The sequence below is a fragment of the Scyliorhinus canicula genome, chromosome 6 (assembly GCF_902713615.1).
Source record: "Scyliorhinus canicula chromosome 6, sScyCan1.1, whole genome shotgun sequence".
Lineage (NCBI taxonomy): Eukaryota > Metazoa > Chordata > Chondrichthyes > Carcharhiniformes > Scyliorhinidae > Scyliorhinus > Scyliorhinus canicula.
This window is the reverse complement of record NC_052151.1, coordinates 168,862,485-168,889,900: the sequence shown is the minus strand read 5'-3', so window position 1 is coordinate 168,889,900 and position 27,416 is coordinate 168,862,485. Positions and strand designations below refer to the sequence as shown.

The window sequence follows — 27,416 nt, the reverse complement described above, 5'->3', positions numbered from 1 at the left end:
GGATCGAACCTGGGACCTCAGCACCGTGAGGCAGCAGGGCTAACCCACTGCATCACAGTGCTGCCCACAATTATGCCTTTCTTAAATTAAACTTTAAACTAGGTGCCGCCTCACCAATGACCTGTACAATTGTAGAAAAACATGTCTATTTTCATATTCCATTCCCCTTTCAATAAATATCAGAATTCTATTTGTCTTCCTAATCGCTTGTTGTACCTGCACACCAACGTTGTATGATTCATGTACCAGGACACCCAGATCCCTCTGTACCTCAGAGTTCTGCAATCTCTCTTCATTTGGATAATTATGCCACTCTTTTATTCGATAAGGTGGACAAGTTTGATCACAATATTCTCTCGTTTATACCCAAATACTTTAGCCAGGCAGCTCATCCTTTTATTGGTTTTATTGTTTCTTGTTTTGCATGGTTTGGAAATGCCAGAGGCCAGTGAAATGTGTAACATCTTTCAAAACCATTCTGATCCACTACATAAAACCTGTTGGTGGTTGAACAATTGACAAAATGCAAAACATAGTAAATAAATTATGATTACCACAAAGGCTTACCTTTCTATGGTTGTGTTTTTACATACATGCCATTTTAAACACTCAGTTTAACCACAAAGGAAGAAGTAACAGGAGGTTAACGTTATTTTTCCTGTTAATAATTTTAGTGGAAACTTCATGAGGTTTTCCACAGAGATCTTTTCACTAACAATATCAACAGGGAAAATGTTAAGTCTCAAGAAGGTAGTAGAAGGGCGGCTGATAAAATCTGTCAGAATGGTGATGAATTACCCAGGCGATATAAATTTGATCTCCAGCCCAGGGCTCCCATTCTCAGGAGTGTGATTGAAAACGGGAGATATTTAACAAGGGGAAAACATAATCTTAACAGGTTCAGGGAGAGGAGGGTCTCGTGGTAACTCTTACCCTTACATATCTTCAAAGAACTGCCTGAGGGCATCACTGGCAGAGGTTGTATTTCTCCAGCTGACCTCTCAGCTGCACTAAGGAGCTCTTCGGGGTCAATGCTGAAGAAGGAAGTATTTCTCACTCCTATTCCACCAAAGCAAAAATATCCCAAATGATTTGTCTTAACTGGAGATAAAGACATTTTTTAAAGATTAAAACAGTAGATGTTGGCAGTGAACACCAAACATGTGAGAGGGAGTGAGAGATCAATTAACATTTCAGGTGAGACCATTCCTCTGGTCACACTTCAGTAGGTGATCTTTCTTCTCCAGGTGATTACTAATTTTCACCCGTGAAAGTATATTCAGAACAGTTAATTGGCTACTAGTGAGGTTACCTGCTTCGGTTTGGCTTGGGAAAGCACTCACCTTGATACTGTGCATTAAATCCTCTCCGCCGATGATTGCTGTCGGATGTGAAGTGTAGCCGCAGCCAATTTTTGCTACTGATGACAGGAGAAGGCAAATTCAAACCAGTCAACCTGAAAGAAAGGGAAAATTCTCATATCAGCACTGCAAGTTGGAAGGATTATTTCAAAAACCCCAAATCTGCCAAAAATGCAGCAAAACTGAGTGTTTCACAATGTTCACACAGCTACTGAAGAAATTTTAATTTTATTCTGTTGGCTAACAGTAAACTATTATGTTCTGTGGGAAGAGACGTTCAACGTCACCAAGAAAGAAATTTGACAAAAATGAAAACTAGATCTCAGGTTGCTATCATTTGCCAAAGTAACCCTGAACGAGGAAAGATTGGCCATTCCTAATTACAACACAGGACCATTCGTGATTCCATCTGTAAGTATGTTTAATAGTCAGACGAGATAAGATCTGGTCCAGTAACATGTGTCAATGCACTTCACTCCCAATGACAGACCAAAGGCATCATTGGTCAACTCTAGAAACTGTCAGGATATCATTGAACCATTGCCGATGAGCATAGGATGGGTTACATGTGAGTATGGAGAGGAAGTTAGGAAGCTGCACTAGTGTCTCCAAATTGAGTGCAGCCTTGGGTTACCGGGCAATCTCTTGCTTTTAAAACATTATGTGGAACTATAACTGTTAAGCATGATAATCTGTCACAGCAGGATGATGTGTAAGCATTACAATGTCTAATAAAGCTCGCTGCCATTGAAAATTCACTAATCTAATTCAGGGGCAATCACAATGGTTTGTAGTTTGTATTATAGCCATGATGCGGAGATGCCGGCGTTGGACTGGGGTGAGCATAGTAAGAAGTCTTACCACACCAGGTTAAAGTCCAACAGGTTTGTTTCGAATCACTAGCTTTCGGAGCACTGCTCCTTCCTCAGGTGAGTGTCCTGAGGAAGGAGCTGTGCTGCAAAAGCTGGTGATTCGAAACAAACCTATTGGATTTTAACCTGGTGTTGTAAGACTTCATACTTTGTATTATAGGTTAGATTAACCATGTAAAAACTGTCACTAGATTTGATAATGATACATTTAAATGATACTGTGATCGGCATCAATTAGTGCAGATGTCATTCTTTATTCCTCAGTACACATATGAGTGGTGTTTTAGACTTCACTCTGTAGTCTATGATTAAACGCCTAACAAATGGCTGCCTGGGCATCCCAACATAGCAGGCAAGAAATTGGCAGATCTCACCGACACAATGTTAGGGTGGGTGGGTGGTTTGGGGGTGGGAGTGACTAATCTGCCCTCCGGAAGCGGGTCCATTATTTATATTGAGAGGGTTTGCAGAACTCTGAGGTACTGAGGGATCTGGGTGGCCTGATACATGAATCATAAGTTAATCTGAAAGTACAGTAAGTAATTAGAAAGGCAAATGAAATGTTGTTGTTTAATGCAATTGGAATGGAATACAAACATAGGGATATTTTGCTGCAGTTGTACAAGGCATTATTGAGATAACATCTAGATACTGATTTCAGCTTACGTCTTCTTTAAGAAATGGCATAATTGCATTAGAAGCAGTTCAGAGAAGGTACACTTGGATGATACCTGGGATGAGGGGAGTTGAGGGGAGGCTTCTGTCGGGAAAGTGGAGGCCCTGGGAGAGGAGGTCGGTGGAGATCAGAAGGGTTGTGGAGCAACTGGCGATAAGTGGAAAAGCACTTGCCTCCTCGATCCAGCAGACCTTGCCTTATTTTAGCTGCCAGCTAACCCAAAACCTGGGAAATCTGGCTGGCCAGAATTAAACTTGAAACATTAAATGAATATGTGGCAGGCAGCCTGAATTGACAATCTGCCACATGAGTGTGGTTTGATTGTCCACCTTTGTTAACACTAGAAGTGGGCATGTTTGGAGTGGGGTTCAAATTTGTAACATTTAAAATCCCCATCCGACCCAAAATGGTCTGTTCTTTGGGGTTAAAATTCCCCTGCAATGTGTGAGCAGTGCATCAGAAGCACATTGTGCATTGGGGAAGACAGGGCAACTGAATTTCAAGACTTTATTAACTTGAAGGAAGAAGATTTCAGGTACAGCCTAAGGCAGGCTGCTGAGTGTGGGCCAGCAGGACAGCAAGCAATTAGCAACTTAGGCTTAACAGACTGGAACCATCACCACTAAAGGACAGTCACAGAGCTGTGAGAAATTTTTAAAAAGGTAATATGTATTTGGGAGGTGAAGGATTTTTATAGTTTCAGCAGCTTAATTTAATTCATGTCAGAAAATATGATATACATATCAGTGATCTTGATATTTATTTAAACCCAATCTAAGTTCAATAGTGTCATTGCCATGACTAGGACAGCAGTGGTGATCCCCAGTCACAGCTTGGGTACAATTTGTCTTGCAAGGAAATGGCAGGTCGGTGGGATGTGGTACTAAATGGTGGAGGAACAAGCAGGAAGGTAAGAGCAGTAAGAATGATGGTGCAGGAACAGATGTTGGTTTAAACTGTGTGAAGTATATGTTATTCCAGGTGGAACAAAGCAGGTGTAAGCTTAGGGAAGTGTGAAAATTCCTACTTAGCAGAACATACGTATGGCTCAGGAAAGAACCAGGCAATTTTCTTTTCATTCTTCCATGCTGACTGGACCTGCATTTTTTGCCCATTGACCGAGTGGCTTGACAGACTGTTTTAGAGGGTATTTAAGAGTTAATCACATTACAGTGGGTCTGGAGTCACGTGCAGGCCAGTCCAAGGTAGAATGGCACATTAGTGAATGAGGCGGGTCATCGTAATTGTTCTTTTCTATTAATTTCACAATCTGCCATGGCGGGATTCGAACCCGGGACTCCCGAGCATTATGGTGGGTCCCTGTGTTACTGCTGCATTGACAATCCCACTGCACCACGGCTTCCCTAATGTTTCCAACTGTGTCAAGGGGGCTTGTGGTTGTTTCCTCTCACGTGCACCCAAATAAGTCATATTCCAAAACGAATGGTGGAATGAGGCAACTGTGGAACATGAGCAAACACAGCGAAGCGCAAAAGACAAGCACCCGCTTTTGGCAACAAGCAAGAGAGCAGGGACCAATTCATTTATTTCGGTTTTAGTAACAAAACCATTTTGGATCATTTGATGCCTGGACCTTGAGACAGGTGCTGCCATAATAACTACTCTGGAAACCCCAGCATCAAGGTTTTTTTTGAAACAACTTGTTCTGAAAATGCACAGGACACCAGAGCAAGAGCATGGAGAATGTTGGTGTCAGGCACGTATTTGCATCCAATTTTCATTGTCTCGGCCTCTTCATTTGAAGTCAATTTCTGAAAAGAATTGCTGCGCAATAATTCAAAAACAAAATGGAGAAAGAAGATTTGCACCCATTTTCCATAAGCCTGTTCACAGGCTTTATTTGGGGAGCTCACCTGAGCAAAGCCATACTATTGAAAATCTTCTTGGTATATTTGATAAGTTCAGCTTCATTCATTAAACTTTGACCATTCTAGGAATTAAAATATTTTTCCTGTTAATTTTCAAATTCTTCACTGTCTTCATCAACGTACCTGGTTATGCCCCTAAGTACTGGCAGGAAGAATAAAAACCTCAAAGTCTACATGTTGTTAAACATCTTGTGAGTGGACATGGGGAAATAGGAACAGGAACAGGCCTTTCAGCTCCTCGAGCCTGTTCTTCCCTTTAATTAGATCATGGTTGATCATTATCTCAGCTCCAGCTACCTGCCTTGGTCCAACATCCCTCAATGTCTCAAGGCCCAAGGTGGCACAGTGGTCAGCACTGTTGCCTCACAGCGTCAGGGGCCCGGGTTCAATTCTAACCTTGGGTGACTCTGTGTGGAGTTTGCACATTCTGCCTTCGCCTGCGTGGGTTTCCTCCGGATGCTCTGGTTTCCTCCCACAGTCCAAAGATGTGCAGGTTAGGTGGATTGGCCATGCTACAATTGCCCCGAGGTGGGGGTCACAGGAATTGGGTGCGGTTTGGGCCTAGGTCAGGTGCTCTTTCCGTCAGACTGAATGGCCTCCTTCTGACTGAAGGGATTCTATGATTCGATGGATACCCTTGCCTGATTAAAACCTCTTAATCTCAGTTTTGAAGTTTTCAATTGGCCTAACATTTTGGGACAAATAGTTCCAGATTTCCTAATGTCAATCTCAAGTGGCTCAGCTCTAATCTTGGGTTGTCCTGGATTCCCTCATCATCATATGAAATAGTTTCACTCCACCTATTCAATCAGCTCCTTTAACCATCTCGAACTCTTCAATTCCACCAGCCCATAGTCTTCCAAACTCCAGAGACTACAATATGAGTCTTTACAACCTTGCCTCATAATTCTGAACACATTTTAACCATAATCTTATTTCAAGATTGCAAATTGGGAAGTGAACATGTCCTATCAATGTTTCCCCATTTGTCATCACGTTGTCATTGCAAACTGTGGCCACCATGTGGCTCTGATGTCTATCCAACTCCACCCAGGTAACTTCATTGTGATACACATATATTTGATACAAATATCAATATGAATAAAATTACACCAAACTAGCAAGGCGTAATGTATAGGAATCCTAAATAATGAATCTTGACCAATTTATCAGACTCAGAGAATCAGTCACTAAGTAGAGTTTGAGAACATCAAGAATGCAGAGAACCTCTGACATACTTCTTTTACATGTTTAGGATTTTTGTTCTAACTGGTTCATTGCATTTTGTGATAGCAGGACACCATTGCCAGCAATGTTTTTTGTACAACATAGAACATAGAACAGTACAGCACAGAACAGGCCCTTCGGCCCTCGATGTTGTGCCGAGCAATGATCACCCTACTCAAACCCATGTATCCACCCTATACCCGTAACCCAACAACTCCCCCCTTAACCTTACTATTAGGACACTACGGGCAATTTAGCATGGCCAATCCACCTAACCCGCACATCTTTGGACTGTGGGAGGAAACCGGAGCACCCGGAGGAAACCCACGCACACACGGGGAGGACGTGCAGACTCCACACAGACAGTGACCCAGCCGGGAATCGAACCTGGGACCCTGGAGCTGTGAAGCATTTATGCTAACCACCATGCTACCGTGCTGCCCCAAATGTGACCATCTTTTGTTAGTCTCACAGAGCACTCTAGTCCCGTTTATATCAAGTTCCTTTGCCTGCTATTTCAAGAAAGGCATTTCAAACAGGTTATTGATGGCAGATTAATGTGTCCATGAAATCATGGGAAACAGGAATTTGATATCGATTCAGGTTAAGTGTTTGTACAATGATCTCGCATGGCGTAATCTACAGTTTAATTTTTTTCATGGTCAGTAACTTCTCCACACTGTATTGGATCAATTAATGAGAATAGAAAGATGAATTCTTAAATAAGGTTTATCGATGCAGAAGCTGTTTGCCTGAACCTGTCATTTTTGTGGGCAAATTACGATTATGATGCCACCAGATAAAATTAAATTCTGAAAATCAAATTGTCCAGTCATTCTTCGGTCACAGGCCCATTACCTTTACAAGTCCCATAATTTGTTTCTCCTGGTTTTCAGGGGAAGAAAGTTCAACAGATCTCATTGCTGTTGGTCAGTACAATAATACTCCATTGAGATATTTCAATTAATCTGGTACAGGAATTAACTGACTTGGCTCAAAAGGAACACCAACATGACAAAATGTAGTCAGAAAAGCTCACAAAAGCCGAGCTTTGAAAACGTGCCTCAATTTCTTTGAATAAGTGGCAATTATGATAATTTGAGAAATATTATGGCAAAAATTAACCTTTACTTCAAATGTGGGTTGTTGATTGAAACAGTTAGCTCCACATGAATTTTCCTCTTGTTATGCACACAGTTGTTAACTAAATATACTATAGGGATCCCTTAATTTCACAGTTTAATAGCACAGAGGGGATGAAAGAGAACTTCTGCATAAAAATACATTTACTTGCAATTAAAAGATTAAGTGTCTTGGTCTTTTCATTAGTGACTTATTCATATATAATACAGTGTTGGAATCCCGTTCAATAGCAGTTCAATGAAAGATTGCAGGATGCAATCACACGAGTAATTGTTAGTCACGATCAGATGTATTCCCTGTCTGACAAGTTATATACCACCAACCAAGAGCTGTGTAATGAAATGGAGCCAGTTCTGTGAAGTCCAACAGTGTATGTTGGAGGAAGAAATAAAACAATTGAATGGAGTGCACTGAAGCATGCAATATGTTGAGAGGTTTAGGTGAGTTTACAAAGCTTTTTGAATGCTTTTACAGATCACACATATACCCCTTCTCAGATAGGTTTTCAGAAATAAAAAAACATTTGTCACAGTAAGTCTTGAGAAACACCAATCCACCATGGATTTTCCAATTTCAGGCTTTTAAATAGCTCAGATTTTACTTCTTGGGGACCTGCTGATTGTGGAATGGAATTTAATGTATAGGAGCAGTTTAATTTTTTTAAGTGCTATGGTTTACTCATTTTACTGATTTAATGCTAAAAGCAAATTGCTGCGGATGCTGGGATCTGAAACAAAAACAGAAAATACTGGACAATCTCAGCAGGTCTGACAGCATCTGTGGAGAGAATACCGAGCCAACATTTTGAATCTGGATGACTCTTTGTCAATGATGGAACGAACTGGAAATGGGGTCAGATTTGTACTGTGGTCGCCCAGTCTGCGTTTAATCTCTCCAATGTAGAGTAGACCACATTAGATGCAGCAAATGCAATTGACCAGATTGAAGGAGGTGTACATAAAGTGCTGCCTTACTTGAAAAGAGTATTTAGATCCTGAGATGGTGAGCAGGGAGGAGATAAAGGAGCAGGTGTTACACCTTCTGCAATTGCATGGGAAGGTGCTGTGGAAAGAGGGTGAGGTGTTGGGGGGTGATGGAGGAGTGGACCAGGGAATCCCAGAGGGAATGGTCCCTGCAGAATGCTGACAGGGGAAGTGAGGGGAAAATGTGCTTGGTGTTGGATCATGATGGAGTTGGTGGAGGATGACTTTTTAAATGTGGAGGCTGGTGTGGTAAAAAGTGAGGATAATGGGTCTCTATCCTAGTTCTGTGAAGGAGCAGGAGGGCAGGGCAAAGGTGTGGGATATATATTCGTATATAATACAGTTTTGGAATACCGTTCAATAGCAGTTCAAAGAAAGATTGCAGGATGCAATCACACGAGTAATTGTTAGTCACGATCAGATGTATTCCCTGTCTGACAAGTTATATACCACCAACCAAGAGCTGTGTGATGAAATAGAGCCAGTTCTGTGAGAGCTCTGTCAACCACGGTGGGTGGAAAACCAAGATTAAGAAAGAATGAAGACATCCTAGCAGCACCATTTTGGAAAGTGGCATCATCGGAACGGATACGATGGAGGAGAAGGAACTGGAAGAATGAGATGGGGTCCTTACAGGATGTGGGGTGTGAAGAGCTGTAGTCAAGGTGGCTGTGGGAGGCAGTGGGTTTGTGATGGATACTAGTGGACAGTCTATCCCCAGAAATTGAAATAGAAAGATCAAGGAAGGGAAGGGAAGTGTCAGAGATGGACCATTGAAGATGATGGAGGGGTGGAAATTGGAAGCAAAATGAACACATTTTTCCAGGTCCAGACGGGAACATGAAGCTGCACCGAAACAGTCATCGATGTCCGATAAAAGAGTTATGGGTTGGGGATGAAGTAGGACTGGTAACAGTGCTACTCTGATTTATTGCTGTAAGTCTCCTTTAGATTTATTGCTGTAAGTCTCCTTTGTCAGCACATCTTAAATTCATGACCTCGATTACCTCGGCAGCAGGTACATGGGGATACCAGCACCTGCATGGTACATGGGGATACCAGCACCCATCCAAGCCACACACTATCCTAATTTGGAAATATATTACTGTTCGTTCACTGTCTTTGGGTCATAAAAATCCTGTACCTCCCTCCCGAACAGCACTATGCGTGCACTGACATCATATTGACCATAGTGCTTCCAGGAAGTCACTCACTAAGATGAAATAGGGATGGACAATAAACTCTGGCCTTCCCATGAAAATCACATCCCAAGAACAAATTTAGATAGAAATGTTTGTCTCATATTATTGTATGAAGTCAGCATGCAGCACATGTAGAACACAAAGAGCAGTGCTTTTGCGAAGACAGATGCCTCAAGTAAGCATCTCAATTACTTTGATTGACTTCAGGCCTTTGTCAAGATACTTCGGCAATCACTGTTAGACCTTGGCCGGATCTTACAGGCCTGGATACTGAAGATTTGGTTCATGTTGTCACTCATAATGACTGACCTATCAAAATTAGCTTTGTTTTGCAAAAAAAAAATGTATCTTTTGTCTCCTGACTGCCTGATGAGACCATCAATTCACAAGACACGTGATTGGAAGTGAACAGTGGTTTTAATAGTCTTACAACTGAGCCTGCCTGCGATGAGATGAACTGGCAGCAGGCTCACGACTGCAGATCTTTATACTTCCGGTTAGTGGGAGGAGCCATGGGCAGAGCCAAGGGTGGAGCCCAGTACAAACTCCTCATCTCCCCCTATGGGCAGAGCTGCGCAACGGCTCATATACAGAGCCCACAAGGACACAATACATATGATACAACACAGTGTGAATTACTAGGTTTATAATTCACCACACTGCCTCTCTTGAAAACCTGTAAAAGTTAACCCAAGAAGAAGCGGGGAACCACCTGCTCAGCAGTTTGTCAAAACTTGAGATATATTCAGCCACTTTTTCCCAGTTCAACAGTTAAATCTGATCTGTGTCTGTGCAGAGAGGAGCAGGTAGAGTCTTCATGGAGGTGGACTTAATTTTTTTTTTTAGTTCTGTGTCAGGACAAGGATCCAGATTTGCTGTCAGAAGGAGACCTGATGAAATGCTACAACCCATATTAAAATTATATGATGCCAAAGTCCCAGATGACCATTGGCTGCTTTCCCACTTAAGAGCTGACTGGTGGTGATTTAACCTGAGGACCACCACACCTCAGACGTGGACAAGGTTTCGAAGGCGGGGCCTTCATGAAAAACCTCAGCCAGTACAGGAATCCGCGCTGTTAGCATCACACCGTATCACAAACCAACCGTCCAGCCAACTGAGGTTACTGACTCCCAAATCTCATATTATACTGCATGCAGAAGACTATACGTTTAATGCAAATAAAATCTGATGTATTTACCCTCCACTACATTCTGCTTTCAAAAATTCCCGACTCACTGATTAAAAACAATGGCAAGTTGTCCAATGGACTAATTATTTTTCAGTTATCTAAAAACTACAGAAATATATATATTTTTTATAAATTTAGTGTACCCAATTCATTTTTTTCCAATTAAAGGGCAATTTAGCATGTTCAAACCACCTACTTTGCACATCTTTGGGTTGTGGGGTGGATGAAAGGGTCTTATTTGCATTAAGACAAGTATAGTTGGTTTGAGGCTGAAGGATCGCTCACAGGGGTGATCTTTGGCATTGACCACAGAAGAAGTAATTTATGCAATCAGAAAATCAGAACGGGAACTATCCACCCAGCTAGGACAGGGGTCAACTGGTACTTTTTAGCTGAAGAGTCTCCAGAACATTTGCTTCAAATAAAATCTATTTTACATTTCTCTACCAAATACTTGGCAAGTTACAAAGCCTCTCTGGCAGAATGTATAATTTGCATATATGATAAATTATAAATGTGTTTCAAATTAATGTATCAATGGGAACAAAAATTAAATGGACCTAACTTTGAATTTGTTTTTCATTTCCTTTTTTCAACCTACAATTTTACGAATGAAGTGATCTTTGAAACAAACTTTAACTTCAGATGAACAGAATCAAGATAACATTTTCAGCTATTGATGCTTGTGATTAAAAAAGTCTTTTTTATTCGCACATTTAGAATAAAATATTGTCTCAGCAATATTAAAAAATAATAATGGACGCCACTATAAAAATCTAAGGCTGGATTCTCTGTCCTGCCACACCTATTTTCTGATGCAGCGCGCCACCGGCAGTCGGATCCTCTGTCCCGCCAGTCGGCCAATGGGGTCCCATTATGGACACCCCCACGCCATCAGGAAACCCGGGGCATGAGTGCGTTGCCGGAGAAACAGAGGATCCCGCCATACAGAGAATCCAGCCCTTATTATTTGTGCCAATAACATTGGGAGGAATATTACGAGGGGAAGACGTCTCATTGCCACAGATGCAAAGTCGGCGTGGAGCTAACCCATTCCAAGCCAACCTACACCGCAGCCATAACAAGTTGCAGGCTGTCAAAGTAGGGACAGTTTGTTACTTCTGCCCCTCACTGGGGAGGAGGTCTCATTCTCAAGGGCTGCTGAACAACTGGATTAATTGGCAGCTCCATCATTCACAGCAGCGACAAGAGTGCTTTAGTGGGTGCTGCGACCAGGAAGTAATCGTAGGCTCAATGGATCCCAGAACCAGGGTCTTGGGCAGCGAGGGAAAGATTGATTGATTGATTGATAGTTATTGTCACATGTATCGAAGTACAGTGAAAAGTATTTTTCTGCAGCCAAGGGAACGTACACAGTACGTATATTGTAGACAAAAGAATAATCCATAGAGTACATTGACAAATGTTACATCAACAAGTAGCGATTGGTTACAGTGCGGAACAAGGGCCAAACAAGAGCAGCATAGGGCGTCGTGAATGGTGGACCTACAGGGAACAGATCAGCCCGAGGGAGAATCATTGAGGAGTCTAGTAGCTGTGGGGAAGAAGCTGTCCCTATGTCTGGATGTGCTGGTCTTCTGACTTATGTAACTTCTGCCTGATGAAAGGGTCTGGAAGAGGGCAAAGCCTGGATATGAGGGGTCTCTAACAATGTTGCTTGATTTCCTGAGGTAGCGGGAGGTGTAGAGAATCAATGCAAGGATGGCAAACTTGTGTGATGCGTTGGGCTGAGTTCACCACACTCTGCAGATTGGTGAGAGGGTGAGATGTTTAATGGAGCAGGCAGGTAGGAATAAAGGGTGGTACTATCTTAGGAGGTCATGCCTGATCCACAAAGGGCAGCCCCTGAAGTTATGAACTCCCTTCCCTCCCGCCCTTTAATTTATTCTATAAATAGCCGGCCTAAGCCAATCATTTAATGGCAAGGCCAGCACTTTAGCGAGGCCAATTGGTTTGCTAACAAGTCCAACTGACCTTTGAATATTTACATAAATAGGGTGGGTGGGCTGCTGATTTTGGTGCCTGCTCTCTGCCCATATTATGGGGTGAGCTCAGGGGTGGATGTGAAGATGATGGGGTGAATTTTTTTATGTACCCTCCCCACCCATCGAAACTGTACCCACTATCTGAAACCATGGTGTAGCTATGCCACTCAAACACATTTATTTAGCGTACAGGGTGTGAGGGCGATCTAAATACTTAGGGTGCGATTCTCCGCTCCCTCGCCAGGTGGGAGAATCACGGGAGGGCTACTCTGGCACCCCCCACGATTCTCCCAAAATGACGTGTCACGTTTTGCGACACGCCGCTCGGAGAATCGCGGGCCGCCATTTTTCACGGCGACCCGCGATTCTACGACCCGGATGGGCTGAGCGGCCGGCCGTTCCCGACCGGTTCATGCCGGCGGCAACCACACCTGGTCGCTGCCAGCGTGAACATGGCTCCAGCAGCTGTTTTGGGGTTTGTGGGGGGCGGAGAGGGGAGTGAGCACCATGACCATGCTCGGGAGGGGACTGGCCCGCGATCGGTGCCCACCGATCGTCGTGCCGGTGTCTCAATGGGACGCACTCTTTCCCCTCCGCCGCCCCGCAAGATCAAGCCGCCACGTCTTGTGGAGCAGCGGAGGGGAAGACAGCAACCGCGCATGCGCGGGTTTGAGTCATCGTGACGTCAGCCGCGCATGCACGGTTTGGAGCCGTCCCTCCCGAAGCTCAGCGCTCGGTCGCAGAAGATGATCCCCCAAAAGAGGACTGCTCTGCCGGTCTAGGGTATATGATGTAGCAAGGGCGGTACGGTAGCATAGTGGTTCGCACTGTTGCTTCACAGTGCCAGGGACCTGGGTTTGATTCCCGGCTTGGGTCACTGTCTGTGCAAAGTCTTCACGGTCTCCCCGTGGTTGCCTAGGTTTCCTCCGGGTGCTCCGGTGTCCTCCCACAAGTCCCGAAGATGTGCTTGTTAGGTGAGTAGGACATTCAGAATTCTCTCTCAGTGTACCCAAACAGGTGCCAGAATGTGGAGGCTGGGGGATTTTCACAGTAGCTTCATTGCAGTGTTAATTTAAGCCTACTTGTGACACTAATAAAGATAAAGACTATAATAATGGCCATTAAAATAACCATTTGAAACCATTAAGTGCAGTATAATGAAGAGCGTTTGTACTCTCACAATAAAATATCACTCGGACTTTAATTGACTTTATTTTGTTCTCTTCAAATGAATGTAATTCAACTGGCAAAGGTTGGAAGTTGCAAATGAGATGTTAAGGCGCCTCATATGTTTCTAGAGCCACAGATTGCAAGCACCTGGCCCAAAAGATATCCATCCAGCCTTTCTTCTTCAGATGAAGCTAGTTATAAAAAAATGCCATGATCGCCATCCTGGTTGAGTGTATTCACTTGAATGTTCTTTTCCACTTTGTCACAGATTACCTGCACATCAATAGAAAACGGATCATGACCGTGTTCTGGATATTGCCCTGCACTTTTCGAAATTTATCACTTTAAGAAAGAGTCCTGTCCTCTAATGCTGCTAACCAGTTTCCATTGAGAAAATCCTAGGTGTCTAATTGACAAACAAGACATTCGATACCATCTATATGCACTGAGGCACTGCTGATTGATTCATGTAGCAAATTTCCGCATGGTAGCTGAGAAAGATCCATTGGAAGACTGAGATCACCCATACAGTCTTCTGTTGTTAACCTGGCCTAAGGATCAGACTGGGGAATATTACATATGTGCTTGGTGAAACAGGGTTCAGTGCACAGTGGAGCTCTGTCATGTTCTATTAAACATGGATTCTTGAGGAAACGTGATTATAAACACTTCTACATTGTAAAACATGACCTGATCTCACCCTCCTCTTCCTCTATTCCAAAACAAGAGCAACGGCCAGAAGAATTGTGAATTTTGGTTGTGATATTGCCTGTCAGTGATCCACAAGTAGGAAATCTGGAAAGAAATGTGACAATCAGGGACCAAAGATGATATCGGCCGGGATTCTCCCCTACCCGGAATTCTCCGCACCTTTAGGGGCTAGGACCGCGCCGGAGTGGCTCCCGCTCCACCGGCCGGCGCGAACGGCCTTTGGCGTCCCGCCAGCCGGGGCCGAAAGGTCTTCACCGGCCGGCGGAAGTCCGTGCATGCGTCAGTGCATCAGCGGCTGCTGTGTCATACCGGCGCATGCGCAGGGGAGGGGGTCTCTTCCGCCCCACCATGGTGAAGACCGTGGCGGGGCGGAAGAAAAAGAGTGCCCCCACGGCACAGACTCGCCAGCCGATCGGTGGGCCCTGATCGCGGGCCAGGCCATCGTGGGCGCCCCCCCCCCCCCCCCCAAGGACCTTGGAGCCCGCCTGCACCTCAAATCCCTCCGGTACCAGAGGTGGTTTAAACCACGCCGGCGGGAAAGGCCTGTCAGCGGCAGGATTACGGCCCATCGCGTGCCGGAGAATCGCCGCTGGGGCCCCGACGACCGGCGCGGCGCAATTCCTGCCCCTGCCGAATCTCAGGGGCGGAGAATTCGGGACCCACGGCAGGGTCGGGATTGATGTCGGCCTCGGGCGATTCTCCGACCTCCTGAGGGGTCGGAGAATTCTGCCCTATGTGGAAAATTACTGCTGCAAATATTTCAACACACTTGCAGATCACAAAACTCAAAATCAGCACATGTCTTCCTTCCCATGCCTGAAAAATCACAATGGGCACTTTTGGCAAGTTACACAGAAAACCATGCCTTCCAATCAGTTTGAATTAATTTAACTAACGAGAAGCCTCGCAATGAGACTCTCACACCTTTTACATGAGGAACCTGGTATCCTGAACAGTTTGCACGCTCGCATGGTCCAAGCACTAACTTTATTATAACTGGGCTGCCCATGGAGAAAAAAAAACAAGTTGAAGATTTTCAGAAAGGGTAATTTTTTGGGGGGGCAGTGTCACGTCCGAGCATTCAGTACCAGCGGCACAATTGCAAGATAAAAATGCCTTGTAAGTCAGTTTTTGCAGAACTGACCCATTGCCAATATAGCAGCAAGGTGCCGAATTGCATGGCACAATAAACCACCACTTCCACCCTACTTTGTGGCAGTCTTTTAATCTCCATCATACACACCTCTAATCATGTACTGCAATCTCCTGGAATCTTATTCACCACTATGGTCCACCCTCTATACGTCTTTTTTTGCATTCTAATATAATTCCTTACATTCTCTCAAGAAAGTAGAGAGAAGGGGAGAGGCAATGAATTCAGGCACCAGCAACTGATGACAGTGAAATAGGCCACTTGTTAATATGAGAGGACATGTGCAGGGAAGTGGAATGGAAGCCAGGTGTTATGGATTTAGGTCTGGCATTGATTCCTTCTCAGGTTTCATGGTGCCATCACTCCCTTTAGTCTCAGCATTTTACATTTATGGAGGTTAACACACATTCACCTCCATTTACTTGTAGGAGAGTGGGTTACACCTAGGATTGATGTAATGAGTTCTCGGTGTCTTTAGTAGTGCATTTTATTTTATTTGTTCATGGGATGTGGACATCACTAGCATGGCCAACATTTGTTGCCCCCGCTAATTGTCCTTGAACTGAGTGACATGCCACACGATTTCAGAGGGCAGCTCAGAGGACTCCAGATCCATTGCTGTGCGTTTTTCTGTCAACCGATAATCGTTTCATGGTTATCATTACTGAGACTAGCCTATCAACTTCAGGGTCGGAGAATAGGCGGGAAGCGGCGTTATTTCCGCTCCCGCAGGTTTTTCAATTCTCCCGCCGGTCATAAACCGGCGTTGTGCAAATCCCGCCGGCAGCCTGTGAAAATAGCTGGTGCCGGCGGGATTTAATTTTTTAAAAAACTTACCTCAAATCTCCGGCCCGGATGGGCCGAAGTCCCGCCGCTGGGAGGCATTCTCCCGCCGCCGAGGTTTAAACCACCTTGGTGGCGGCGGGCTCAGCGGCGCGAGCAGGCCCCCGGGGTCCTGGGGGGGCGGGGGGCGATCGGACCCGGGGGGGTGCCCCCACGGAGGCCTGGCCCGCGATCGGGGCCCCGCTCACTCTGCGGGGCAGTGCCGTGGGGGCACTCTTTCTCCTTCCGCTCCGCCACGGCCTCCGCCATGGCGGACGCGGAGGAGAACCCCGCATCGCGCATGCGCCGGCAGTGACATCAGCGGCCAGCTGCCGCTGACGTCACTGCCGGCGCATGCGCCGACCGCCGAAAGCCTTTCGGCCAGCCCCGCTTCCGACGGCGCCGGGTGTTTGCGCCGGTCTTCTGGTGCAAACTGCTCCGGCGCGGGGCTGGCCCCCAAAGGTGGGGAGAATTCCCCACCTTTGGGGAGGCGCGACCCGAGTGGTTGGCGCCACTCCCCTACGCCGGCACCCTCCGTCACGCCGGGTAGGGGAGAATCCAGCCCCAGATTATTTATTGAATTAAACATTCTACCAGCTGCATGCTGGGATTTGAATTCCTGTCCCAGACATTAGCATGGGCCGATGGATTGCTAATCCAGCGAGATTACCACTATGCCATTGTTTCCCCTTAGATTGATTAGTCTTGAAATAGGGTTAACATTAGGCCACACATGGCTTGGCCTTGAATCATTAAGTGGCTGAATTTTATATCACAAATGCACAAGGTTAGTTATAATACAACAGCCACTTAGTTCAAATGGTACAACTTCTCTGCAGCTGGTTGCATAAGAAAAGTGAACCTGCTATGCAATTGCTATTGGTTCACCTTGAATTATTAATTCCTTTGCATCATGTAACTCTCTCTGCCGTCTCTCCCTCTCATAGATTGACACAAATGAAAGCATTTTCCAACAGTGTTCAGGAGTGTCTTTTCTAATACTTAGACAAATTAATGAATTGCTCATTGCTGAGACTCTGGGGAAAACAACTTCTGATGTCATCCGATTGCAAATTCGTTCCCATCATGGAACTGTCCGAAGAAACAAACTCCCATTAAAGCAAGCTTTAACTTAAACAGATATTAAAATAATTCATAGCTGGGTCTTTGTGAAACAATGGCCAAAGACTTCTGAAGCATGACAGTGGTTCAAAGAGAAACATGAGGCAAAGTAACATCAAATCGAAAATAATACAAGATGTGATCAGAGAGAGAAAATAAATTGAAATGTTATTTATATTTCATTGTATCATCTCCGTACAATTGAGGAAATAATGCAAGTACTTCAGACTGAATTATGCTCATTACTTTGCAAACAGAAATATAAGCTCATCCATTCTTTGATGATGCCAGTTTGAATGGAAAGAACAACAATTTCAGGTCTGAATATGATAAGGAGATTATATTCTAAGCTTTGAGGTTACACATTACTGTTTTAGAATGTTTTGAAAAGTGTCCAGAAACAAAAGAACAGTCTTATGACATCTCCTCAGAAAAGGAATTAATTCAGAAAGGTAAGTGGTTTTGCAATATATACTTAAGCACCCACACTAAATAACCTCATTAGGATAAGAACTCCCATCATATTGTGCCTTTAATGTGGGACAGCATAATTCCGATCAAGGCTTCAGTCCTTTCCAACAGTTCGAAACTTCCTTCCAAGATGTACCAAGTAGTTTTCTTTAAAACTCATAAACCAAGGTGAGGATTGGTAGAGTGGAGGATGGGGGACAATCCCTGAAGTGCAAGAAGCCAAAGTTGAAAAAAGGGAAGGCACTAAATCCCAGGGCCCCTGCTCCGCCAGGAGAAAGGCAACAGGTGGGAATCTTGGCACCCAACTCATCAGTGTGTGACCATCATTTCCAGGTCATGTGAATAAAAAGAGTGGGCAGCCTGCACAACAAATAAGCCTATCCAGACGAGCCGATAGAAAATCAGAGCTAGAGTGGACCAGCAGTCTTTATTGGCCTTGAAAGCCAGATTTAAAATGTTTCAAATTATCGTCAAGGAAGTAGGCTACTGATTTCAAGGTTACTTACCAACTGAGAAACTTTATAATGGGCCGTCAAATGGCATCCAATAGATTTCATATATTCTCCTGGTAAATGTGGCTACAACTGGACATAATACTGTAATGGGTGGAATTCCTGGGGTAGGCTGGGAACACCCCCAAGAAATATATCTGAAGTTGACTGCGGGCTTGAGGGGTCACAGATAGAAATCTCCCTCCACTCACAGGCCAAATTTTTGACACAGAATGTAAACTTTAAAGATCTTTGGCGCGATCTAACAGCCATGTCAAACCCAACTCGGGACGCTACATGGCCGCGAGAAGCCACTCGCGAGATTTAATGGGATCTTGCGAGATGTTGTGATCTAGTGGGCGGGTCCTAAATTTGTATATTTATGTGTGCACATTTAATTACGCACATTTGAATGTGCACTCGCTGGATCTAACTAGCACCCAGAATAGAATCCCCTCACTGAGGGGACCCCAGCCAGGCACCACTTAGCACTAGTCCCCACAAATGGGAACCAGGTTATTGGCACTTAGGGGGGTTCTCCCAGGCAATCGGAAACCCCTGGGCGGTCAGCCTCTGGATAGTGTGGCACACTGGAACTACTGATGCCACCAAAGTCCCTTGGCACTGCCAGTCTAGCACCCTGGCAGTGCCACCAGGGTGCCAGCCTGGTACTGCCAGGATGCACTGATGGCACTGCCAGGCTGGAAGGGTACTGTCAGGCTGGCAGTGCAAAAGTGGCACCTTCCCAATCAGGGGATGTCTTGTCCTTTATGAGATGGGGTGCAAAGGGCTTGAGGATCCCCAACAGGTAATGTAGGGTGGAGGGGGGAGGGTTGGGGGGGGGGGGGGGGGGGGGGGGGGAGAATCAAGTGATCAGGCGACTTCCCCGCAGAGGCCCGAGAAAAACATTGTTCGATAGCAGGGTCGAACCCGGCGTTGTGTTGCCGGGAAACATCTTGCTGTACCCGCCCACACTTTTCTTGTAATTAAATCGCGCCCCTTGTTTCTGCCCCAAATTTGTGACCTTCCGCTCATGCCAATTCTGCCATTCAGGGAATTTTGAAGCTTGAGAAGTTTAACACTGTTCTGGCCAATGTTTTTATGCAAATATTCTTTGTGCTTTGTGTTCAAGGAATTATTTAACCTGGTTACTTTAAGCAGATTGTTAACTGCAGCAAAGCAAGTGCAAAGAAATTCAATCCAAGCACGCTACATGACGCTCTATTCATGGGATTAAACACTCTATAAAGAAGACTACATACATTTAAAAATACAATTCAGCAAATCCCCAGGTTTTAACTTCAGCTTTGATGAAGGACAGGGGAGTTACCTTTACATCTTGGCGAACATTTGATCCTCAAATATCACCACTATCTGATTATTATTACTGTACTGTTTGTGGGAGCTTGCTGTGTTCAAATTAGTTTCTATGTTTCCAACAATGTAATTGTGAAAATGCTTTAAAAAGTCCCATTCCTGTGGCTGTTAAGCACTTTGAGACATCCTGAGGTGGTAAATACAGGTCCTTCTTTCTGTTTGTTTTCAGGGATACAGTGAATACACAATAGTCCCAGAAGAGCACTGCACTTCCTAACCCAACCTTCCAGGTTTCATCTCTCATGCGAACACAAATCTTATATCCTGCCAGTACTTCTGGCAGTTGGAAAGCCTCAATGATCAATTAATATTTTAAGACTTCTCTCAACCTACCCCAGATTAATATGCCATAGACCTGGTCTTCATGATTTTACAGCACACTCATAGGACTTGATTTAAATAATCTAACACCCATCAGATATCATTCTACAGGAATATAATAACGAGCTACAATTTATAGGATGCTCTTTAATTCAAATGAATGTTGCTATTGTTAAAAATCACAGCTGTGGGTTTCGCGTCTCAATGACTCTGTGGAATACAAGGGATATTTGAAAATTTACATTCAGGGCTATCATTTACATGCTGGCATGTGATCAGTGCAAAAGCGTCACCATTACACAAAAGTAACTTTTAATTAGAAGTGTCTAAATTTAAATGTAATTTGAATACTAATGCGAGTTTCCGCACATTAATGCAGTGTTCTGCATATGAAGTGGAGAGCAATTGTTCTGCAGATTATTGAACTTTAATTATTTATCAACTAATCCGCTTTGCGATGTGTGGAATTGTAACAGAAATTGGATTGGGTTCCAAATATTCACACAGATTCTTCAAAAACAAATTATCAACACGTTCTGCATCCATTCAAAGAAAGGAAGAAAGACTGGAATTTATAGAGCACCTTTCATGACTGCAGGTGGCCCCAAACCATTTTGCACCCAATTAAGTCATTTTGAAGTATCTGCTTTTTGCAGCCAATATACAAACTGCAAGCTCCCAAAAACTGCAATGTGTTAATGATCACATTCTGAATGAGATTGATCCTTGGATAAGTATTGGCCAGGACAATGGGGAGAATTCTCCTGCTCTTCAAACTAATTCACCTGTGATGGGGTCATGGAGCTTTCGTTTACCATTGCATTTGAAAGATTGCACCTCTGACTCTCTGTATGGTATGAAGGCTCATAACACCAGGTTGAAGTCCTGCAGGTTTGTTTCGAATCACCAGCTTTTGGAGTGCAGCGCCTTCATCAGGTGAATGGATTCACCTGATGACAGAGCTGCCCTCCAAAAACTAGTAATTCGAAACAAAGCTGTTGAACTTAAACCTGGTGTCGTCAGACTTCTTACTGTGCCCACCCGAATCCAACCCCGGCATCACCACATCATGGCTACGCAGTCAGCCTAGGTTTTGTGCTGATGTCTCTCAACAGAGACCTGAACCCACAACCTTATGATTCAGAGACAAGAGTGCTATCAACTGAGCCAAGACCGACACTCACTGGATTATCCACGTGCTGAGAATGATGCAACATTTGGTCAAGTTGGAAGGTATAGAATATAGAACAGTACAGCACAGAACAGGCCCTTCGGCCCTCGATGTTGTGCCGAGCAATGATCACCCTACTCAAACCCACGTATCCACCCTATACCTGTAACCCAACAACCCTCCCCTTAACCTTAACCTCACGTTTTAGGACACTACGGGCAATTTAGCATGGCTAATACACCTAACCCGCACATCTTTGGACTGTGGGAGGAAACCGGAGCACCCGGAGGAAACCCACGCACACACGGGGAGGACGTGCAGACTCCGCACAGACAGTGACCCAGCCGAGAATCAAACCTGGGACCCTGGAGCTGTGAAGCATTGATGCTAACCACCATGCTACCATGCTGCCCAAATGTACAACTGCAAATAAAAACCCACCATTTAAAATGGGCCAAAGGCACGGGGTAAAACAATTTTTGATCTTTGCTGCACTCATGAAGTCCTGTATTTTGGACCCAGATCTCCGAAACTTTCCACTAATGCGTGAACTGACAAAGGAGACATGCACCAGATTTTAAAACAGAACTATTTATTTTTGCAGAGGAGAACTCGAGATGGCTTTGAATCATTTAAGAGTCTGATTAGAAAACTGATCATTAATAGTCAATGAATGGTCTCTTGATAGAAAGTTACTTTGTATTTAATATAAGAAACAGTTTTGAAAAAAAAAATGAAAATCGCTTATTGTCACGAGTAGGCTTCAATGAAGTTACTGTGAAAAGCCCCTAGTCACCATATTCTGCCGCCTGTTGCCTTTTAAAATCTTTTGAATAGAGAAGAAATCAATGCTGCCTTCATGAAATGGTTTTGCGAAAAAGAGAAATTGTGTTTAACTAATGTATGAGAGTTCTTTGAGGAAGTAACAAGCAAGTTGGATGAAGGAGAACCAGCAGATGTGTGTACCTGGATTTCCAAAACACATTCAAAAGCTGCCACATCGAAGTTTACTACACAAAATAAGAGTTCATGGTATAACATATTATCATGGACAGAAAATTGGTTCGTTAACAGGCAGGAGAGAGCAGGGATAAATGGGAATTTTTGGGGTTGGCAAACTGTAGCTAGTGGAGTGCAGATAAATCAGAACTGAGGACTCAACTATTTAAATCTATATCAATGATTTGGAGCTAAATTGGCTGATGACATCAAAATAGGTAGGAAAGTAAGTTGCCAAGAGGAGGTAAAAAGCCTACAAAAAGATATAGCTAGGTTAAGTGAGTGGGATAAAAATTAGCAGATGGAATATGATGTGAGAAAATAACAATGTGTCCACTTTGGCAGGAAGAATAGAAAAGCAGTGTACTATTTAAATGGAGAGATTATGGAACTCAGTGATACAGAGGAATCTGGCTGTCCAGGTTCATGAATTACAATAAGTTAGTATGCAACAAACATCATTTGTTTTGGAAGGCATTTGAAATATTGGCTTTTATTGCAAGAGGAATGGAATATAAAAGTAGCAAAGTTTTACTGCAATTGTACAGGACCTTGCTGAGATAACATCTGGAACTCTGTGCACAGTTTTGGGGCAGGATTTAATGGGGACAACTGCAAGACAGTGCTATTTAAAAGGACTTTGCCGGTTTTTTGGGCCTCGGTAAGGAACGCTCCGCCGAGGCCGCACTTAGCTCATCAAGATGACTCGTGGATCGGGGCACTTTTTTAACTGCCTCCGCAATCTTTTGACCCACTCAGCCACCCCACAGTGGCCTCTGGACGCCCCACCCCCGCCCCCTCCACTGCACCTAACTTACCTCTTAGGGAACCTTGATCTCCCTCTCATCCCACCTCTTAAGGACAAGGCACCGCTGGGCCTGATCCCTGGCAAAGGGCACCTGGGCATCTTGGCACTGCCATATGGCACCTTGGCAGTGCCCCTGCCATCGATTTTACGATTAGAATGAGGTCACGTGCCTCAGACATAGTCTGTTTTCGAGGTTTAACTTTGGCTAGCCGGATTTTCCAGGCCATGAGAACTCCCGTAAATAAATGGAGACAAAGACAGTTTTGTGTAAGTGGTAAGTGTCTTTACGGCACTTCTGATTGGCTTGGAGGAGCAGGGGTGTTTTGTCCGACCTTCAAATCTACTTCCCTCTCTGCCATCAGACACACCACGTGCCAAATGGAAACCCTTAATTGAAAGGATCCTCTGCCCAGGATTGGGAACCAGAAGCACCTGAACACCCTGTCTCTCCACCCTCCCGATTTCCAATGCACATCACCATATCCCCATTGTTCAATGCCCCACTAACATGGCTGCAGCCTTCTCCAGACATGCTGCCTGTCTGTCTAATAGGGAGCCAAATCTGTCAATCAGATTAGCCTTCAGATGGGATCCTAAATCTCTACAGCACACAGGGAAAATCTTCTCCTCTCTGCTTACTCAACATGCCCAGTCAATATTGCGGTCCTGCATTTCTGCTCATCAGCCGTGGGAGAGGGGGAGGGATCAAGTAAACATTTCAGGTCTCCCTTGACCACTTTTGAATGAACAAGCTGATCAGCAATGACACCGGAAATCAAGTTTAACCTGGTGTTGTAAGACGTCTTACTGTGCTCACCCCAGTCCAACGCCGGCATCTCCACACCAGAAATCAGGGACAGGTTAACTGAGTTAGCCGAGGTGAGTTAGGAATGGTTCAGCCTGTGGAAAGCTTTAAGGGTAAGCTGGATCAGTGTACATCTGTGTAGATCAGTTGGGAGCAAGGTTAGATCGCTTGTGACAGAACATTTTGTTGACAATCAGAAGAGATTATTCTCTAAGATTATTCATTATGCTAACAACCAAAGCATTACCGTTCATCTTCCCCCGTCTGACCCGATATGCAATCATTTTCATCCTTGATGAGTAAGTTTATAGTCCTGGTATCACATGAATTAAGTTCTCACTGACACTTAAAATCTGCATAGTTATGTCCCATCCATGTAAGTGCAGGATAGATTCAACCTGACCAATTACCACCCCATCACTCTACTCTCAATCATCAGTAAAGTGATGGGTGGTGTTCATTGACAGTACACTCAAGCATCACTTACTCAGCAATAACTTGCTCATTGGCGTCAGGGTCATTCAGCTGCTGACCTCATTGCAGTCGTGGTCCAAACATGGTGAGATGGGAGTGACTGTCCTTGACATCTAGTCAGCATTTAACTTGAGTGCATTAAGCAGTACTAGCAAAACTGAAGTCAATAGAGGAAAACCTGTCACAGTTTGGAGTCATACTTAGCACAAATAGGCTGTGCTTGTTGGAGGTCAATCATCTTAGTCCTGGGAATTGTACGGGTTTCATAGGGTAGTCTCTCTGGTCTGACCTGCGTCATCAAGATCCCAACTCCATGATAAGGTTAGAAATGGGGACGATTTCACAATGTTCAGTACCATTTGCAGACTCCTCAAGTACTGAAGCAGTTCATGTCCATATGCAGCAAGACCAGGACAATATCCAGACTTGGACTCCTAAACTGCAAGTCGCATTTGTGTCACACAAGTGCCAGGCAATGACCATTCCAACAAAAGAGAAGCTAACCATCTCTCCTTGATATTCAATGGCATTACCATCGCCATTGACCAGAAACAGAACTGAACGAGTCATATAAATAATGTGACCACAAGAGCAGATCAGAGGCTGGGAATTCTGTGGCAAGTAAGTGACCTCCTGACTCCCATAAGCATATTCACCATCTCCGAGGAACAACTCAGGTGTGTGGTGAAATATTTTCCACTTGCTTGGATAATTGCAGCTCCAACCAACAGCCAGGGCAAAGCAGTCCACTTGATCAGCACCCTATCCAGCATCTTACATATTGACTTCCTGCACCACCCACACATTGGCAGTGTGTACCATCTACAAGATGTGCTGGAGAAACTCACTAAAACTCCTTTGACAGCAGTTTCAAGGTTCCACTCCAAGTTACATGCCATCCTGACTTGGAACTAGCTTCGGCCACATGATGGCAAGTTCCAGTGTCTTACATTGTCTAACTAATGGGATGGAGCCACGGTAACTGATAGAGTGAGGGAATTATTGATAACTTATCAACATACCAGCTACAAAAAAACCTTACTTGATATGCTATCCTCACAGCTCCCACATGTCTAGCAGCTCCACGATGAACTCAATGCATTCTGTGCTTGGTTCGAGCAGGAAACCACCAAACCGCTGGCAACTGCTCTGCAGACTTGGACTCACCCATATCCACCATCACAGCTTCTGAAGTCAGATCAGCCTCTTGAAAGTGAAGCCTCGGAGGGCGACAGGTCCTGACGTGGTCCCTGGTCGTGCACTCAGATCCTGCGCGGACCAGCTGGCAGACGTGTTCGTGGACATCTTCAACCTCTCACTACTCCATTCCAAAGATCCCACCTGCTTCAAGTAGACCACCATCATACTGGTGCCAAAGAAGAACCAGGCAATGTGCCTCAATGACTATCGTCCAGTGGCCTTGACATTGATCATAATAAAGTGCTTCGAGAGGTTGGTCATGAGGCACATCAACTCCATTCTTCCACAATACCGACATCCACTGCAATTTGCATATCGCCACAACTGGCCCACAGCAGACGCCGTCTCCCTGGCCCTATACTCATCCCTTGACTACAGCTCCGACTTCAACACCATAATCCCAGCCAAGCTTATATCAAAACCGAGGATATGGCACCTCACTCTGCAACTGGATCCTCGACTTTCTGACCCATTGATCAAAATCAGTAAGGATAAACAACATACCTCCTCTACAATAGTCCTCAATACCAGGGCCCCGCATGGCTGCGTACTTCGCCCACTGTTATCATCCCTATACACATACAATTGCGTGGCAAAATACGGCTCTAAATCAATCCACAGGTTTTCTGACGACATGACCGTAGTGGGTCAGATCTTGAACAATAATGAGTCAGAATACAGGATGGAGGTAGAGAACCTACTGGAGTGGTGCAGGGATAAAAATATCTCCCTCAATGTCAGCAAAACAAAAGAACTGTTCATTGACTTCAGGAAGCAAAGTTTCATACATGCCTCTGTTGGCATCAGCAGGGCTGAGGTGGAGATTGTTGACAGCTTCAAATTCCTCGGTGTGCTTATCACCAAAATCTGTCCTGGTCCACCCACGTCGGTGCTATGATCAAGAAAGCACAAGATCGCCTACACGTTCTCAGGAACGTAAGAAAATTCAGCATGTCCACATTGACTGTTACTAACTTTTACAGATGCACCACAGAAAGCATCCTGTCTGACAGCATCACAGCCTGGTAAGGGAACTGCTCGGCCCAAGACCTTGAGAAACTAGAGAGTCGTGAACACAGCGCATCACACAAACCCGCCTCCCATCCATTGACTATGTTTATACCTCCCGCTGCCTTGAGAAAGCGGGCAGCAAAATCAAAGACCCCTTCCACCTGAATTATTCACTCTTCCAACTTCTTCTGTTGGGCATGAAATACAAAAGTCTGAGAACACGCACTAACAGATTCAAAAACAGCTTGTTCCCCGCTGTTACCAGACTCCTGAATGACCCTCTTATGGACTGATCTGATCTCTTTCCTAACCTTCTCAGGAGTACTATACTCCTGTATGATTTACCTGATGCCTGTGTCTATGTATTTACACTGTGTATTTTATGTTTGCCCTATTATGTATTTTTGTTTCATGCATGTAATGATCTGTCTGGACAGAATGCATAACAATACTTTTCAATGTACCTTGCTACATGTGACAATAAACAAATCCAATCGAATCAAATCCATTGTCTCTTTCATTGAGCGAGTAAGGATGGTTCCTTTACACTTAAGAAACTCATTTGTATTTGAGAACTTTCCAGAGGCATTTTCAGGCATGAATTAATCCTTTGTCCGAGCAGAAATTGAAAATATCATCCAAACTCTGACAGTCATCTTAATAGTCTTGTTATTTCTTCCATTTTTAAATAAAGGATAGATACAGAAAATTAAACACTGAATGTAGTCCACATTCCAATTTATGAATGGGACATACCTT

At 44.4% G+C, this 27,416-nt stretch overlaps 1 protein-coding gene across 1 annotated transcript in view; it reads right to left on the bottom strand.

The window, feature by feature from the left end:
* The window catches only part of LOC119967641 (CUB and sushi domain-containing protein 1-like), a 2,889,858-nt gene that overhangs the window by 1,134,863 nt on the left and 1,727,579 nt on the right, over nucleotides 1-27,416 (bottom strand). Inside the window, exon 6 of the mRNA XM_038800434.1 lies at nucleotides 1,344-1,456. Coding sequence (XP_038656362.1) covers nucleotides 1,344-1,456 — 113 coding nt within the window. The remainder of the gene's footprint in view (nucleotides 1-1,343; nucleotides 1,457-27,416) is intronic.